General features: G+C 46.9%; 1 protein-coding gene across 5 annotated transcripts in view; it reads right to left on the bottom strand.

Moving 5' to 3' along the window:
* The window catches only part of jmjd1cb (jumonji domain containing 1Cb), a 151948-nt gene that overhangs the window by 11260 nt on the left and 121639 nt on the right, over window positions 1–19049 (bottom strand). For 2 of the 5 annotated variants that reach the window (XM_072667762.1, XM_072667766.1), the window contains 13 exons: window positions 17852–17976; window positions 17207–17350; window positions 16683–16727; window positions 15742–16033; window positions 13218–14959; window positions 12187–12359; window positions 9300–11458; window positions 8120–8321; window positions 6502–6716; window positions 5857–6009; window positions 2478–2567; window positions 1836–1963; window positions 710–923 (listed from right to left, as the gene is read on the bottom strand). In XM_072667762.1, coding sequence (XP_072523863.1) covers window positions 710–923; window positions 1836–1963; window positions 2478–2567; window positions 5857–6009; window positions 6502–6716; window positions 8120–8321; window positions 9300–11458; window positions 12187–12359; window positions 13218–14959; window positions 15742–16033; window positions 16683–16727; window positions 17207–17350; window positions 17852–17976 — 5682 coding nt within the window. The other 3 variants (XM_072667764.1, XM_072667765.1, XM_072667767.1) reach the window with 3 other exon arrangements.

Raw genomic sequence — 19049 nt, 5'->3', positions numbered from 1 at the left:
TGCTCAAAACACTCTGCCCACATTGCTCACCATGAATAAATACAAAGCCCAATCATATTTGACCTCTAAAACATTGCTCAGTTTCGGCAGGATGATGATACTGCAGGGATAATTCAGCATGTCCAATCAAATATCTGATCAAAAATGATCATGCCTAGAGAGCAATGATTCATCTTGGTACAGGATTAAAATCTACGCAATGCATAGAGTTGTGTGTTTTCTGACTGATCTCATAAAGGGATTGTAAATTGCCCGAGTACATCAGGGCAAGGAAAGAGGAAAACATGCAGTGCGTAGTGTGTACTCTTCTGTCCCTTTTTTTTGTAAAGATACTGGCTAATTTAGCAATTTAACAACCACATTACGTTTTAATCTGTGAATAAGCTGCTTATTAGCAGGTCAGGACAAAGCTAAAGCCCACAGATCCAAAATTCAGTTGGAGCTGTATTTCAGCGAGGCCTATAAGGGCAGCATGTAAAAGCAGCTGAAGGACTGGATAAACATGTGGTTAGGTAAGCTCTTTGGACTGTGGCAGTCAGTAGGCTGAGAGCGGCAGTAATGTATACCACTAAATGCAAGGCTTGTGGAATGCTGGCTGCCTGTCAAGTGTACACACAGCTGCCATTCCTTAAACTGGGTCAGTTTAGCCATGCACACAACAGTTTGTTTCTCCCATCCCTCAAACCCTTATTCTCTTCTCTCAGCCTACCTTTCTTCTCCTCGCGTGATTTCTGCTCGGCCAGGTCGGCCAGGAAATGTAGTGGAGACTGAGACTCAGGTGGTGTGAGCTTGCTGTCTGCACTTGTGTCGCTGGCTGGGCTGCTGCCTCCATTAGCCTCCACCTTCTGAGGCAGGTTGTGCTGCCCACCCTCAGGCTTGCACAGGGACAGTTTGTTGCTGTGGTTCAGCACGTTCTGGAGCACCTGCATGCAAAAAGCATGTGAAGGGTCAGAGCAAAGGTGGTTATCAGAAAAGCAATGAATGCTAATGCTAAGAATTTTTGAGAATTTTGAAGGTGCTCTAAAATAGAAAACTGAATAATTAGAGTTTGGTATATGAAACAGGTATACTGTGAACCTCGAACCCTGCTGTGTCCCTTCTACTATGTAAGTAAAATACGGGCCAGTTCCAAAACTCTAAACTGTTATGTAACTTGACTCATTTTCTCGACATCACCTAAAAGCCACAAAAGCAGGCAGCGATTCTGTTATCCAGCAGTCAAAAGCCCCTAGAGCCTCTAGAGCGGCAGAATGCTAACACTAGACCAATCAAAGCAGGCAGTAATGCTGTTATCCAGCGGGCAAAAGCCCCTAGAACAGCTAGAGCAGCTGAAAGCTAACACTAGGCTGACCAAAGCAGACAGTGATGCCACAGTTCATCCAGAGCGCGGAAGCCTCTAGACCCTCTGAGTGGTCTAAACCCAGCACAGATGCAGTTATCTTGTGCAGGAAATCTTCTGGAGAGGCTAAAAGCTAATGCTGGCCTGACTGAAGAAGGGGCTGATGCAGTTATCAGACGCGTGGACACCTATGTCAAAGTCAAAAAGCTCACACTTGGCTGACCGGCTACAATCTGGATTCAGCTAGCTACCCGCATACTGTGCAAATGGACACCAGGAGGATTAATTAATTAATTTACCACCATTTTTAGGTATGGGAGCCCTAGCCTTCTGTAACTATTGCACACTACATAGTAAGTAGTGAGCCTTAAGGATGCAAATACTTTTCACGGTAGTTGAATGCCCACAGTAGACAGCATACATAGGACCATAAGCATCAGGAGTAAGGTGTTGGAATAGCATGTATGTATGTATAGATGGATGGATGTGCACTGACCTGTGAGACGCCGTTGGTGGAAGGGAGCTTGTTGTGGAGGATGTTCTTGCTGCTGACACACACGCAGTGCGATTTGATGCCATACTTCTCCCTGAGCATGTGCATGGTGTTGACCAGGTCCGTCAATACTGCAACACAGCACAAAAAAAGCCTCTTCACGCTATGCTTTTCCGCCTCTGAGCAGTGCAAAACAAATTCCCATCCACCTTTTGTTTTGCATCTCTGTCTGAGGTTCATTTGGTTGTAGTTAACTGCAGCTCTTGTTCCTGTACTGCTGAACTACACATCAAGAGTGAACTAAATACGGTGCAGTTTTAACTTGGCATCAAGCATGCCTCGAGGCCCTCAAAGTGACCTTTTGTTCCACGCTTTCAGGATGCCCACTTTGGGCAAGGGCTTGTTTTTCTATGCCGTTTGACTTTGAAAACTCTGTGGTTGTATGTACATGTGGGAGTACTGAGTGTGTTAAGCTAGTCAGTAGTAGGCAGTAGCCAAGGCCCACTGTGTGAGGAAGCTTATCGTGAGGTAACCCAGCACACTCTGCTATGCCAGAATGGAAAACCTGAACATGTGACTTTTCATGTCTTTCTGAATGAAAGAGGGTTGATCCTACGTTGCTCTACAGAAACAATGATTTCATACCCGTTCCTGGAATAATCTGCGTTGGCATCAAGTGCTTGTGATCGTGCGGCTGTCCCTTAACGCACTTCAGCCAGGCGTACAGCTCTTTGTCTGTGGAACAATGAAAGGAACATTACTCACACAGGGGAATCGGTCACAGCTTTCTTTAAAAGAGGAAAAAAAGAAGAGAAGAAGCAGGAAAAAAAAAAAAAGACCCGGGCAACGGTTAAACGCAACAGCACAGACATAGACAGACGCTCTCTCCCTGGGCTGTGGCGGAGTGGAGGAGTCTTAGTGTTTACAGCGCAAAGTAAATATGAGGCATTCGGAGTGGAAGGGGGAGTGGAACACGAGTGTGACTCAGCAGAAAGAACGGCAGGGTTTAATGACACAGCTCTGCGGGGGGGTCGTCTGATGAAGTCGACTCCGTTTCACACACTGCGGAGGCGGACGAGTCTGAGAGTTGACATGACGGGATGGGGGGGGGGGGAAAGGGAGAGCGCACTTGTGTATCTCAAAAATTTTGAATTTTGTGGAAAAAAGGTAATTCAAAAAGGTACTGTCACATATGATATCTATTAGACATACAGTGACATATTTTAAGCCTTTTTGTGTTTTTCTTTTGATCAGTATGGCTTACAGCTCATGAAAGTCAGAAATCCAGTATCTCACAATATTACAATATTCCATACGATCAAACAGAAAAGGATGCACAAAAGAGAAATGTCAGACTTTTGACAGTTATGCTCATTTATACACTCAATACTTGGTTGGGGTTCCTTTAACACAAATGACTGCATCAGTGCGGAGTGGCATGGAGGCATTCAGCTTGGGGCACGGCTGAGATGTTACTGAAGCCCAGGCTGCTTTGATAGTGGCCTATCAGCTCAGTAAACCATTTGGTAGTAGTTTAAGCCCTGTGGGCAGGTGATCAGTCCTGCTGGAAAAGAAAATCGGCATCTCCATAAAGCTCGTCAGCAGATGGAAGCATGAAGTGCTCTAAAATCTTTTGGTAGACACTGCGTTGACTTTGGATTTTATAAAACACAGTGGATCAACACCAGCAGATGAAAAAAGAACTTTGGACCACTGAGCAATAGTCCAGGTCATTTTCTCTTTAGCCCAGTTTAGGCAGCATTTCTTTTCTTTACTTTGCGCAGGATGTTGATGATCGCCTTCTGGACAATTCTCAAGTCAGCAGTCTTCCTCATTATTGTGGGAACTTGACTTTGTTTGAATAGTAATTTACTCAAACCTGAAAATAAATATTCTAATAACATGAGAAACTGGATTTCTGATTTCATGAGCCATATTGATTAAAGGAAAACAAAAAAGGCTTGAAATACGTCACGTCACATGTAAAAAATAAAATGTGACTGTTTTCCTCCCTGAACAAAACTGAACATTCTATGACAAGCTTACACTAGCTAGTAGAACAGACAACCGAAAATGTGCCATCATTCTGTAGTCAGCACCATGGCCATATTCCAAACTCTGAGTTCAGGTTTAACTGTTCATGTATCCTCTGAATTTTAGGGTTGTTAATCAGTTGAAATGCTAGCTAACATTGCTGTGCACTAAACTAATCTTATAAAGGTTTACAACCTTAACTTAACACCCCCAAAACAAAAGCAGCACACTTTGTCTAATGAAGGTAGTTGGGTTTCTCTTACTGTGGTAGAGCTGTATTAAGATTAGTAGCGTTCTTTTTTTAAATGTGCAATTCAATGCGTTAGCCTGCTTATAGCATGGATGTAGCAATGTATATACCATAACATTAGAACTGAGCATTCAGTGGCACTGGGGACAAGAATGTAAGCCAAGACACCAAACACTTACATTTAGGCCATTAAAGGCCAAAACACTTACATTTACATTTATGGAAGTTAGCAGTCGCTCTTATCAAGAGAGACTTACAAAAGTTCTTCGCTATTTACTCAAGAATACCCTCAGCTAGTTTGAATAGGCTAGAATGCAAAGATACCTCTAAGCTTAGATACTACTAAACACAAGTCAATATGGAGACCATAATACTCTACTCTTCACCCAAGTGTTATTGGAAGAGGTGGGTCATCAGTCTGCGTGTAAAGACAGCGAGTGACTCTGCTGTTCGGACACCCAGGGGAAGTTCGTTCCACCACTTTGGTGCCAGGACAGAAAAAAAGCGTGGATTTAAAGTATTGGCGGGTCAAGCGAAGCCGTACTTGAAGCTCGAAGGGCTCTTGGTACTGATCGGCTTTTGACCATTGCAATCAAGTACAGAGGGGCCGGTCCATTCTGGGCTTTGTAGGCCAGCATCAGGGTTTAGAATCTGATGCGGGCAGCTACAGGAAGCCAGTGAAGAGAACGCAGCAGTGGAGTGAAGTGACCGTGAATTTTGAAACATTGCATTCTGGATAAGTTGCAGGGGTCTGATGGTGTGCAAAGTGAAACCAGCCAGAAGGGAGTAGCAGTATTCAAGTCTTGAAGTGACGAGAGACTGAACGAGCACCTGAGTGGCCACTCTAGAGAGGAGGGGTCGAATTTTCGAGAAATCTGTATGACCGAGTTACCGACTTTTGTTTACCAAAGAGGGCGACAGCGGTGATTTACAAAAAAATCCCATTCATTGCTTTCCTACAGAATCCAGCTTAAACCCATAGATAATTATCTAATAATTATGCCAACTACAGAATGAACTTCGGAAGCCATACAGACTCTAGAAAAACAAAGCACAGTTAAAATTCTATACCTTTTGAACTATATATTCATGCATCCATATATTCACGACTGCTATTTTCTATGCAATATATGACCATAATATAGATAAACATATATCATATGGTGTCAAAAGCCACATTCGCAAGTCTGTTCCACGTAAATAAACATCATGTAGTTGTTCGACATTTGTAACATTAAGAGTCTCGCTCAAGGACTCTTATGGGTGTAGTATAGCTTGCTAGCCTAGATGGGGGATCAAACCCCAATCCGCTGACTTGAGGACACAGATTTTACTATACCAATGTTTCACTAGTCTTCAAAGCAGCCAGTGCAATAACTTACTTTAGACCTCAAGACATAAACATGTCTTGGTTGATCAACTATGTTTGGGGTAAAGGGAACACAGTGTACATTTAAAACAGCTTATTTGCAGCCCACCAGCCCTGGAAACAGTGGCAGCAGGCTTAGAGTTGTGTGGATGCCAGTTTTTCTTCAGTACAGCACACCTCACAGTGCGTCATCGTAACCAGCCATGGCCTACAGCACTCCCAAACCTCCAGCATGGCAAACCAGCATGTAGCACGCCAACCCTTCCGCAACTGAGTCACAGCAGGCAGAGTGCACAGCACACAGGCCTGGGCACGGTGGCACGGCGGCCCTACCCAAATGCAAAAACATGAAGATCAAATTGGAGACTGACCTTTGGAACTCTTCCTCTCCTTCGCCTTGTAGCAGTCCAAGCACACCACAAATCCGCATTTCTGGCAGACCCAGTGGATGTTGAACAGCGTCGCTTCGCATGCATCACAGCTCTCCCTCACCCCCCTCACTGCCCGCTTCCATGCTATCTTGGCTGCAAAGCAATACAAACAGGACTTGGATGAAACAAACATTCGCAGCACAGACTGCTGTTCGAGATGCAGACAGACAGACAGGTCTATTCCTCCCCTTGCACTCGAGAGGGTTTAGTTCACTGCCGTATTTCCATAGCTTATGCATATCATAGCCACAAGACAAGCACTTACCCCTTTAGACTTGAGGCTTATTAAAGTAAATGATCTTATAACCTACAGTACAATAGATTACTATTGAGCACTGTGCCTGTTGGAATGTGAGGATACTATACACATCTTTATTCTGTGCCAATCAGCCAGTCAAATCTCACAAACGACCTTATACAGCCTCCTCTGGTAAACGAATCCACATTGAGTGGTGTTTAATATGTATATTATGAAGTTATCACAGTGAGGAGGGTTCACATACATCAATCAGACAGTGTGAGAGTGATCATGCAAATAGAACATGAATATGTTAGTGCAGATGTTGAATCTGAATCCTCCTTTACCGTCTTTCTTGATCCACGTGGCTGCGGTGTTCTCGCTCACAACCAGCTGGCAGAACTTGTCTCCGATGTAGCTGAGGATGTACTTGGAGGTCTCCAGGTCCAGGTCGTTTTCCTCATACGTGTCAGGAGCCCATAGACTCAGCGCCTCCTCATCATGCTGGTCAGGGGAAGAGAAGCCATCGATCCGGATCACTCCATTCTTACTGTAGGAAAGACTGCAGGGAGAGAAGTGGCATGAGAGAGAGAGAGAGAGAGAGAGAGAGAGAGAGAGAGAGAGAGAGAGAGAGAGAGAGAGAGAGAGAGAGAGAGAGAGAGAGAGAGAGAGAGAGAGAGAGAGAGAGAGCAATTAGAGTTCGGTTCGTCCCCTCCGAGCAACTCTGAGCTTTAACAACATAATTAAAGAAAATTGTTGGCTTGAAATGAGTGTGCGTGTGTGTTTAGACACAAGTGCGGAGTACCGTAATAGGGACGAGTTAATGGGGGTGAATGTAGCTATATGACTATACAGATATCAGAAAATGTCATTTACACACACATACATGTTATAAATGTATTATTTAAAGTCAGATTACTATGAAAATATTTAGTATTTGGTTATATAAATACAGATACACTAGTTTGACAAAAGTATTGGGACACCTGCTCTTTCACTGTTTATCCTGCTTTTACTAGATTTTGGAGTACTGCTTTGAGGATTTGTTTGCATCTAGCAACAAGAGCGTTAGTGAAGTCAGGATGCTAGATGATCACCACCCTAACACAATCCAAAAGTATAAATTGTGTGCAGTGTGCAGGTTGAGCTGATTATTCTGCATGGCTGCCTTGAATGTTTTTAATTTTAGTTTCATAAAAAAAAATTGTATAATATATATTATATATATAAAATATACATATTATATATACCGCTCGTGTTTTTTTTTTTAACCCTGCCTCATCTGTGCAGGCTTTAATGTCTAGCCAAATAAGGCTATAAAAACTGAACGGGTGGTCAACACCGGACGATATTCAACTAATCTGCAGTGATGTTAGCACTGCAACATGGTAAGCTCTGGTGGCTGGGGCTGCCATTGAGTACGATTAAGCAAAGGAAAGAGGAAAATCCTCTTTTTCAGATTTCCCCTGTTAGAGGATTAAAGACGAGTGCTTCAGCGATGAGAGAGAAAAAAATTAATTAATACATTTAGAAAATGGAAGAAGAGTCTTCCAGTCTGAGCTAAACCAAGCCACTGCAGCCATGCGTCAGAGTGCAAGCAGCAGGGTGAAGATTTCTCAGGCTCTTACAAGCTTTCTAACTAGCGGAGCAGACCCAACTTCCGCCCTCTAGAGTGAAATTAATGGTCATTGATCCGATACACCTCTTACTGGCATAGTGGTTGCATTCAGCAATAAGAGCATTAGTGAGGTCAGGATGTTGGACGATCATCACTCCATCTCATCCCCAACCCCCCTAACTCAATAGAAAGGGTGTCCACAAACATTTGGACATAGCCTATTTTTCTTGTTCTTGCGAGTTGAGCATCCTAAGGCATGCAACATCTTGCTTACAGGCATTAGCAGCATTAGCAGTTTCCATGGCAACAGTGTCATGTCTGTCATTGTTTGCGTCTGTCTCGCTCACCGGCGGAAATAGTAGAAACGGCAGAAGACCGGTGAATGTGTGGGCTCTTCTCCTTTCTTGGTGCGGATGGAGCGGCACTCGCGGCACTTCTGTAGGTTGGGGCCGATCTCGGAGCAAGCGTCGTCCTGCAGGAACGACTCGCCCGTCTGTTTCAACTTCTTCACCTTCCTCCAGTCCTTCAGCACAGAACGTGGGATACCATCTAAACAAAGACACACACACACAAATACAAATGTAAATGATTCAACATGACTCAACAACAATCAGAACAAACTTCTTTAATGTACATATTGCAAGTCATTAAAAAAAACAGCTTGGTATGGTAGAGGTCAACAAGCCCTGAAGCATAACCCTCAGAACTAATGTAACTAATAATACAGTCTAAGAAAGAGGACCCAACAACCGCACAAATCTTAAGTTAATCGTCTAAAATACCTTCCACAAAGCAAACACTTTTACAGCTGCATCCTACTAGAAGTATTCATGACAGCACTCTGAGCCGAATGTCTTTCAGCTATCGGGTTACAGGGCAGTGCCGTAGTTATGACTGATGTGCGATATTGAACACCTTATGAAAACATGACCAGATGGAACACTAGTGAGGCTGTGGGTGACTGCTAAGAAGCAGAGCCTTCACCATTTAGTCACAACAGAGCTCCACCAACTCCGTATTATGACCATAGCTATGAAACCTGACAATTCAGTGTGACCATGTGCATTAGAATGTATATTCAGTTACAAGGAGGCTCTTTTCGGTGTGTAACAATAATCCGAGAGGCCTGCTAAAAGCTCTCCGGTTAGAAGAGCACTTAACGTGTCCTGGCAAGACGCATTTCACGTTAGGGTCGAACATTCCAAAAGCGGCTTTGAAACCCACACAGCTGCAGTCCAGATGTGTGCACACGCCCCCACCTCCCACTCCACTCAAACCCCACTTCTCTTTCTGCCATGCAATACCTTTCTCTTTAGAAACCAATAACCTCAGCATTAAGTATCCCATATCCAGGGTGTCAAAGACATGAAGACATTCCTAAAGCTATAATGAGGCCTCTGTAATGTACAGGGTAGAGTTATGGAGAGCTGAAAGAAGGATTTGATGTGTTCTAAAAATGCATGGGCTATAAAAATCCCTGCACTCGAGGGAAAGGACAGGGGAAAAAAAAACCCACAAAGGACTTACTGCTGCTGGCCAGCTTGAGCTTGGTTTTCTCCTTGGCACTCCTAAAAATGCCGTTGGGCTTGACATCATCCTCTTCCTTGTCATTGTCCCCTTTCCTCTTCTGCATGTCGTTCTGCTTCTTCTTGTAGGTGGGCTTGGGCTGCCGCTTAGTCCTCTGCTCCAGCTTGCTGTCGCTGGCGTCCGAGTCGTCTGCACTGTCTGAGCCCGACTCGTACAACCGCTTGGTTGTGCCTCGTCGCAACTTCCTGTCCTCCTGGGACGTCTTGCTGTCCTCTGCACATTTGCTGTCCTTGCCTAGCTCCGCCTCGCTGGAGGTGGATGCGATCAGGTTAACTGTGCATGGCTTAATGATTTCGGAGACTGCGCTGGCAGTCTTTTCAGCCTTGTTGGTGTTTCGGTCTTCCTCTGAGTGGCGAGTGAGCCATGCTTTCTTCAGTTTGTGGAAAGGGGGTTGGCTCATGGGTGCAGGCTGACCATTCGGAAGAGGACTAGCTTTGCTGGTCGAGTTCTCCTGAGCCGCAATGGTGGGGGAGTCCTGAGTGGATCGGCCACTGCTCTCGCCCTCAGAGGCACTACTGGAGCCACGCGAATGGGCAGCGGCTAGAGCCGCTTTGTGCTTCTTTGGGTACATGAAGCTACCCGAGTAAGCCTGAGAAGCCTGAGGCACCGGGGTTCCAGGAGAGGCTGTTCTGGAGCCACCCTCTTGCAGCTCAGGACCAGTGGGTGTCCTGCATTTGGATGCCGGACTCTCTAGTCTGCTAGTGTTAGCACTGCTAGTACTACTGCTGCTGCTGCTGCTGCTGCTGCTTGGGGTGGTCAAGCCAGAATGGGGTGGCTCAGCTGTCCCTCGACTCAACACACTATAAGTGGTGGTCAAAGGGGTTACATCAGTCCTGCTATTGCACACAGAATTAACAGCCACCACAGAGCTGGAAAAGCCACTCTGCGAGGCTCGGATGAAATTCTGCCTATACTGCGAGAATACATCTTCCATATTTGCGTTAGACTGGATGACCCTTCCAGTGTCCCTGGCCTCAGCCGGTTTGGGGCTCTCCAGCTGATTCCTGCCTGCGGGCGACGGCCTGCCACCGATCGCTTCCTTGGTGGCAGGTTTGGACCCCGGTGAGCCATCAAACTTGATGCATGTGGACGGCCGAACAATGACAGACGCCACAGCTGCCTGCGGCTTCCCTCTGCCCTTGTCCTGGTGCCACTGGGCCTGCGGATCAGAGCCGGGCCTCCATGGCTCGCCCTGTTCGGCCCCGCCCTTCACCTCCCTGAGCTCGGGCAGCAGGGTGGGTGGCTTCTGCTGCTCGGATGCCTTCCCTGCTGCCGTGTTAACAGGCTGGATGGGTGTGAGTGTGGGAGGCGAGAGTCGGCCATAGCCAGTCTCCTTGCGGTCCAGCGACTGCTGGGTGGGGGGGTGAAAGACAGGCGCCCGGTGCAGGGCAGGCATGCTCCTGAGTTGGCCCGAGGGCGAGACGGCAGGGCTGCGGCGGTCGCCGGCTGCTGCCACCACTGAGGTACTGAGTGAGTGCATGGCCACCTGCTGGCTGAGCTGTTCACTAATCTTCCCCACCAGGCCCTCGCCCTCTGGCTGGTGCTTGATGAGAGGGGGAGGCTTGGAAAGGGACTTAGCGCTGCTGTAGGAACCCAGAGGGCTGGAGGAAGCAGGTGCCTTTTCAAACAGGGAGTTGAGCTCTTTGGAGGGATACAGGCGAGGGGGCTCGTTCACCACGCTGTTGGACAGGTTGGTGAAGTAGTTGCTCTGGGGCAGGGACTGCGCTCCAGAGTGCTTGTACTTGTAAAGCTCGGAGGGAGGGTGCTCAGGCTCTTTTTCGGGCCCTTTGGAAAGCGAGGGGATTCGGGCATAAGGCTCGCGCTCAGGCTCACCCGGCCGGATCTTGGCTGTGAATGGAGCTACATCCTTGCTCTCCTGCAAGATGCGCCGGTTCTCCTCTTTGTACTTGCTGGAGCGGTCAGGCGTGTCCATAGGCAGGCGCGAAGGCTGCTGCTGTTGCTGCTTGGAGTGGGTCGAATCCATATAGAGGCGCGGCAGCTCCTTGCTGGTGGGCGTCCGACTGCGGTCTGGCTCCTGCTTCAAGTGGCCTGTCACCAGGCCACGCATGGGGTCAACGAACACCTTACTCTCCAGCTCCCTGTTGACAAAGAGTAAAGAATGTTTAATATTGCAGGTGCACACATGCAATTTTAAACTCAGAACTGTTTCAAAGCATGTAAGGTTTCCGTTGGACTACTTGTAAAGAAGAAACAATGAAGTAATAAATGTCTAACCGTACCCCACACACACAAAACTAATGCTAGACACACTTCCCACTTCATAAAAATACCGCTTCTGTAACAGGAAGGCTTAGCAATTTCGTAGCTTACAGGCCTGATATAATACAGGCCTCTATTCTTTTCACTTCCCTAACTTGCAACATCGGCAGTTGCATTCTTCGCTTTCTCTCACTCGAAAATAGAACGTATCATTATGTTTGCTTTGCTGATATTTTTGAACATGCAGGCCATGCTCTGAACGCCTAATTAAAAGAGTAAAACAGGCTTCAAATAAAGGGAGCTGGCAACTCAATCAGAGCAAGTGAAAGCCTGCGACAAAAAGGGAGAGAGAGATGTTCTTTCCGGAAAACTGTACTAGGGAGGGGTTGTCTGGCTTCTGTAGACAGAGTACAGCAATTCAGTTGGAACAGAAAAGGTCAGTTATGAGCACAGTCAATGAATGAGTGCACATGTGTTCCACCTCGGGTCACAAGGTATTTCAACAACCGAGGCTCTGTTTGTGTGTGTATCTGTGAGTGTGTTTGTTTTTGTGCAGTTTCAGGGCAGGGTGTTTTTCAGTTTTTCTGACGGTTGCGTGTGCACTTACTCTTTGTGGAGTTCGGTGGAGGTTTTGGAGAGTGGGGGGCTGGGGTGTGAGCTGATTTTCATGGGCCGGTGCGGCTCGGCGCTGGCTGGTCGACCTGGGACGTGGCTCAGAATCCCCAGGCTATCTGCCGAGGTCACAGGGGTGGGCTGATGGAGCCAGGGGCTGGGGGTGTTCTGTAAGACACACACACGTGCACATACAGGGTCATGACATGCTAAAGGCAACGCAGACACTACACATCAATCTAAGCAGCCCTGGAGAATGACTGTGTGAGTGCGAATGACTTTCGCACATTATTAGTCATTCCCTCTTGTGTTCCTGCCTCCCCCTCTGACTGTCTGAGTCACAAGCAGGTTACACAAAATGACAGTCCAGCGTCTGGTCACTTAGGCTCAAACTGGCCAGTATGGAGCATGCACACACACACACACTTTTGTGCTGTAGAGTCAAGCGGTGATTGTTGGTCAGGATGAAGTCATCATGTGATGGCCCCATTCGAAAGCCAGAGGAAGGGAGAGAGACTTGACTCTCAACGAGCCAACCTAACAACCAACAGCTGTCTCGCAGTCATGCTCTCTGCCTCGCCTGCACAGTACAGCTCACAAGCATGCCCGGAGTGCCCTGTGGCACTCTAAGAGAGAGCTTGTGCACCGAAGCTTTCTCAGTGAGAATGGGCCAGATTAACAGCAGTCTACCGAAAAAGCGCTGTAGTGAACAAGAAAGGATATGTTGTGCACTAAGCCTTCAGCAACTGATCCACTGTGACAGTATCTATTTGTAAACGGTAGAGAAATGCAATCTCATTCATTAATCTAATGGACACTGACCTTAATCTGTTAATTAAGGCTGATCTGTGGCACACTAGTCTCACAAACCACTGCTAGAGAGTCTGTTGAGAGTTCAGCAATTAGCATGGCCAAGAACCACCTAGTTTGACAGTAGAACGCTTCAGTAGAATTTGTGGCATGATTGTGACAGCTGTAGACATCTTAGCATATGATATACACTCCTACGGCATAGACCAGACTTACCCTCCTTAGGCTGGCTTCGGAGTTCACAACGTTCTCCTGATGCACCCACTTTGACCCAGGCAGGCTGAGCCCAGGTGGGTAGGAGTGTGTGCCGTTGGGGTACTGCCAAATGATCGGGTAGAGACCCAGGTGGTTGTAGGAGCCTCCTGCATGCGTCTGGGGCAGCAGAGGAGGGGGTGGTGGCTGCTGTTGAAGAAACTGCTGCTGCTGCTGGTGGGGATGTGGGTGGTGGGCAGCCAGGGCGAGGTGGCTAAGGCCACCCGAGTCCAGGCGAGGGTGGCCACCCAGTAGGGAGGCAGGGGGCATAGCGGGCAAGACAGTGGGAAGCAACGAGTGGTGAATGGAAGGGTGTGGGTGGGGGCTGAGGGAGGAGGCAGGTGGCAGGAGGTGGGAGGGGTGGTGCGAGCCAGGCGTCAGGCACGTGGCATGGGAGGAGCCATGAAGAGGGTGCAAGTGGGGAGGCAGGTAAGCCACATGGTTGCTTTCAGCTTCAGGCCGCACCAGCGCCGGGTCCCTGTATACGGTGAAGTGCTCATTCTTGTCAATGATGAGCGGGCTCTTGGTGGACGGCACCGGCTTGAAGCTGGAGCGGGGAGCAGAGTCAGACTCCTGTTTGGAAAGGGGCCGCCCCACTGAGGGTTGAGGGTTGTCTGAGTGCCGGCCCCCTTTGTGCCTCGAGACCTCGGGTGATGTGTTTGGCTTGGGCTTTAGGGCTTCCAAGACGCTGTGGGTTTTGGACTTCATGGCATCGGGCGATGGGTTGCGTTTGAGGGGCTTGAGTGTGTCGGGTGAGGGGTCGGACTTCGATTTAGCCACGTCGGGCGAGGGGCTAAGCTTGTGCGGCTTGCGGATTTCCTCGGCTAATGCAGTATTCTTGATGCAAGGCACAATTGAGGCATACTGCTCCTGTGCCTGTGCCTTCTCCCGCTCCCTTTCTGCCACTGCCGCAGACTCGCTGACCGAGGTCACGGGCCGAATCACCTCAGAATGGGCAAACTCAATCTTGCTGCCCAAGCTCCGGGATAGCTGCTGTGGTTCTGCCTCCGGCTTCCTGCACTCTGAGGCCGAGGGGTTTAGCACCAAATGTCGAGTTTCAGTGCCGTAAGCCTCGCACTTCTGAGAGGCTAACAGGGCACACACAGCCTCTGAGCTTTCTCTGGAACTTGGATGAGATGTGGCAACATCATCCGTGATGTCAATTACACACTTGGGGGTTTGCGTCCTGGGTGCCCCTGTGCCATAATGGTCCTTGGGTAAGTTTTTCACAGTGCTTTTCATTTCCACTATGCAGCCTTGAACATCAGAGGGGCTTGAGCTCTGGGGCTGGCTGGAAGGGGGCAGGGGAGACCTCCTTTCACTCGGTGACCTCTTCTCAATCAGACGCTCATTTTCTATTGATGAAACCCCCTCCATGGTCACAGGCTTGCTGCTCTTATCTACCGTGGGCATCTCCTCCCAGGGAGAAAGCCTACTCATGGCAGCTGGCTGTTCAAGAGCTTTGCAGCTCTGGGGTTTCTCCTCATCCTCCTCACTGGCCTTTAAAGCAACTTTTACTTTCAGCTCGTTCTCTGAGCTTGGCTCCGATGAGGAGTCCAGGAGCCTCTTGTTCGAGTTCTCAGAGTCGCTGCTCTCGGATAGGTCAGACGCCTCGGTCTTCAAACGTTTGAGACCACTCTTCTTTTCTTCCTCTTCGGCTTTCCTCCGCTTGCTCATGATCTGTTTCGCTTTATTCCTAGAAAAATCTGCAACGCAAGAGAGAGTTCTGTAAGGATTGGTCTGCTATGCCAGGAACTTCAGTACCCAAAGAAAGCTGCACAAACCCACAGAAACACCCAGGAGAGCAGAGGAGGAGACGCTGTGATCTAATAGGTCTTTTAAACAAGGCTCTCTGTGGAAAGCTCAAGCATGCTCTTGAGTGGTTCTAACAAGGGGATGATGTCACTCTCTACTTAGGTTAGATGCTGATTGAATCTTAAGTGCTGCATTAGACAAGTGACTGATGAGCTCCTGGTTACATTTGTGCACACTTAAAAGGTCCATTTCACTGCAGCCACTGTACACACCCCATCCCTCAAACCGATGGTGCGGACATGCATTATGTGCCCTGGCAGTGGTCAGCTACCGGATGCCTTTGTGAGCTTTTGTTTTACTAGGCATGAACCCAGACTTAATAGTGTATTGCCTGGAGCCGGGTTCTGTAGTCTCAGATATAAAACACGTAACCTGTGAGCAAGTTCTAACACTCAATGTATGATATGAAGCTCCTAACAGGGGAAAATCCCATTAATCGGGGTGAAGATTCCAATTCAGTGGAGTGGGAATGTAATTACTGATCAGCGTTTGGACTAAACTAAGACTGAGTAATGGAACAAAGAGTAATGTCTTTCGAGTCACTGTGGTCTATGAAACAGCATGAACCAAGACTGAAAAGCAGTGTTTAGGCATTTCGATACGTGGATGGAGCATAACAGCATGGATTTATCAATTGGAACAGATACTATGTAGTTTAATATGCTGTAGCTACCTCCTCTTCCTCCTCCAGTGTCCATCTTCTCCTCCTTGATCTTTTCATCATCTGGGACGCTGCTGTCTGAGCCCTTCCTGCGTGACGACCGGGAGCCGCGCTGCTGGCCCGGTGACGGCTGCTGCTGCTGCTGTTGCTGCTGCTGCTGCTGCTGCTGCTGGTGCTGCTGGGATAGCTGCTGCTGAGCATGCTGAGATTGCTGCTGCTGGGCCTGGGAGCCCTGCTTGGGGGTGGAGCCAGACGAGTTCATCACCGGTCTGGGACTGTTGGCCTGGGCGCGTGTGTAATGACCCTGCAGGTGGCATGCGTGCACACACACACACACACACACACACACACACACACACACACACACACACACACACACACACACACACACACACACACAAACACACACACAAATTCGGCAATGACGCAGGAGGTCACCCATGAGGGAGAGTGGATTTACAGGATTTGGATTACACTTGGCACGAGACTGTGACAAATGTGTATTATTTATTTATTTATTTTAAATACCAGCACTAGCAAAATACCACAACCACTAGCACCACTAATACCAATACCAAATACATCACAAGGAATATAAGGAAATGAAAGAAAGCTCCATCTCAACACTTCCTCATCCGTCAACAGCTGGACTACAGACAGTCTAATCCAAAAATGGACTAGCCTTAAAAGGAGAGTTCCTATGGCTCTTCTCTGCTCCGTAATGTAACCCTTATGGCCAAGTTTGTGGAACAGCTCTTGCCACAAATGCATCTCATTTGTGCTACAAAGCCTATTTGCGGTGGCACGAAGTTACTCCAGAGGTACAGAACCAACAGTGCTAAAGCTGCAGAAGTTACAGTGCTACTAGATCTACATAGTTACACAGGGATATGCAGGTTTCTAGGTAAACAACTCTAGAGCTATTGAGAGGAGGGGGGGGCGCGGCCCGGTACCTGAGTGCTTCCTGTGTTGCCGCTTGGTCTCCCTCCTGTGGTCTGCTTGCATATCCCCCAATTAATGTTTTTAACAGGGGAAAAAAAAGAAGAAAACAAAACAGAAAAAAAACAAACAAAAAAACAAAAACAAGGTGGAACAGAGAAGTCTTGTTAATAATAAAGGGACCAGTGATATGTTTGTTCTACAAGGCTCTAGGCTTTATTTCTCTTAAAATACTACTACAAAAAAGGAAGAAAAAAAAAACCAAGACTTCTAAGCACATAGGAACTTTACTTTAAAAGCTAGCTATAGACACAGACAGCCAGCACACACACACACAAATGGACATGCACACAGCAATGCACTCTCGCAAGCACAAACAGTACCAACAAGAAGTTTCTATATTTTCACAGAGGACACAAAGTAGCTGATAAAATAGGTATCTATAAAGTAACTACCACCAAACTGTGCAGCACAGACAAGCAGTGTGTGTGTGTGTATGTGTGTGTGTGTGTGTCTAAGCAGCTATTGCAGTACTCACGTGGGCAGTGTTGCTGTTCTGGCTAGAGCGTGACCTGCGTCTGGACGTGATACCGATATTCTCTCCTTTTAGCAAAGAATGGACCACATCATCCAGAAAGGTCATCTGTACCATAGAAGGGTCAACGTTCTGAGGCTCTAGTACCTGCATTTGGAAGAGATGGACAATCACGCAATAGCAAGTGGTGTGCCTGGTTGCTCAGTAGAAGTTAGATCCCCGACAACATACAATTTTGCACCATTAAAACGGGCTGATATTAAGGTTATTGTTATCGTTTATCTCCAATACGAGGAGAATCTCACCCTTATTAGCCTGCTAATGGTTTTATAATTCTATTCCTTGTTTATTTAACAAGAACCATTAAAACTATGCAAAATATATTAACAAAAAAAAAAAATTCTTCGGTACTGTGGGAACTGTATTTGCTTTAAATGCATTGAGGTTGGACAATAGCATTTATTATTATTATTATTATTATTATTATTATTATTATTATTATTATGACAATAAAACCACAGAAACAATAAAAAAGGAAACCTTTAAGAGATGGGCCCAAAAATGATTTTTGCTTAGACCAATAACTACAGCAGCGACGAGGAAAAGTAGGTTTGATAGTAAAAAAAGAGGGTCCAAGTGACCCTATACCTGATCATTCATCACGACCATAGTGCGGCTGAAGAGGTCGTGGTGAGTGATGATGCCCGTGAACCACTGGGTGGCTGAGTCTTGTCTGTAAACTCGTACACGGTATCCATTTAATGAATAGGGACCTGGGAAAATAAGGGGTGGAGGAGATAGCAAGCAAATGCAGACGTTAAAATCACTCAATTTCACTTTTCCTAAAAATACAAATATAGAACTACGCACATTCGTCACATACACATTTGAACTGACCTCAGATTCAGGACAATGACGCTCGGGTCAAAAAAACACACCAAAAAAGCATATGGTCTGAAACTGGATTGACGGCTTAAAAATTGAATCTCCGCCACTCACGCAACTCGATTTTCTCTCCAACTATCGACTCCCGACTGATAGAAAATCTGCAGGCTGGAGTCAACCAGCACCGACACTCTGGGCTAAAATCGGGGGGTGTGGGGATTGCATAGTATAACCCCGGATTTAGCCACCTAGACAGAGCGAGGGCAATTATGTTCTCCTGCAACTCCAGGCCATTAATGGAAGTGATACTGTTCAAACGTAGCTGTATAAACATAGCAGTCACCAATTAAGTACATTCTGATGCTACAAAGGATTCCATGGAGGAACCACTTTTGGGTCCATGAAGAACTATGTTTATAAAAGATATATGTGAGTGAGAAGAACCCTTAAAATGGTGATTAACCTTTTTTTGAAGGTTCTTCACATTTTTACAAACAAGGTTCTTTATGGGACCAAAAGGGTTCTTCTATGGCATCTCTAAAAGAACCCTTTCTAGCATCTTCATTTGTAAGAGTGTAAGGCTTGTTTATGTTGGATGCATGCAAAAACATGTTCACTTAACATTTATAAGTAATTTCACTGAAGACTGTCATTCTTTATAAGCCACGTCTGAGCCTACGACTGGAATTCTGCCCATTTCTCCAGCAAACATGAATCATCCCTAGAGGCGCTGACGGGCACTACACTTTCCTAAAAGGAACTCTGTTTAGTTTACTAGCAATGTGAATCACATGCAATACAAATGTAACCTTTAACCCAGTTCCTGAGAATCCCCAGCCAGTCCACATTTTTTGCTCTCTTCTATTCCGCAGTATGCCTGAGCTTAGTCACGCAAGCAGCAGAAACATGAAAAACTGGCTCAATTCAAGCAGAGAGCAGGAACATGGGGTAGCTGAGCTGG

This window comes from Salminus brasiliensis, chromosome 22 (assembly GCF_030463535.1).
Source record: "Salminus brasiliensis chromosome 22, fSalBra1.hap2, whole genome shotgun sequence".
NCBI lineage: Eukaryota > Metazoa > Chordata > Actinopteri > Characiformes > Bryconidae > Salminus > Salminus brasiliensis.
This window is presented reverse-complemented; position numbering and strand designations above follow the sequence as displayed.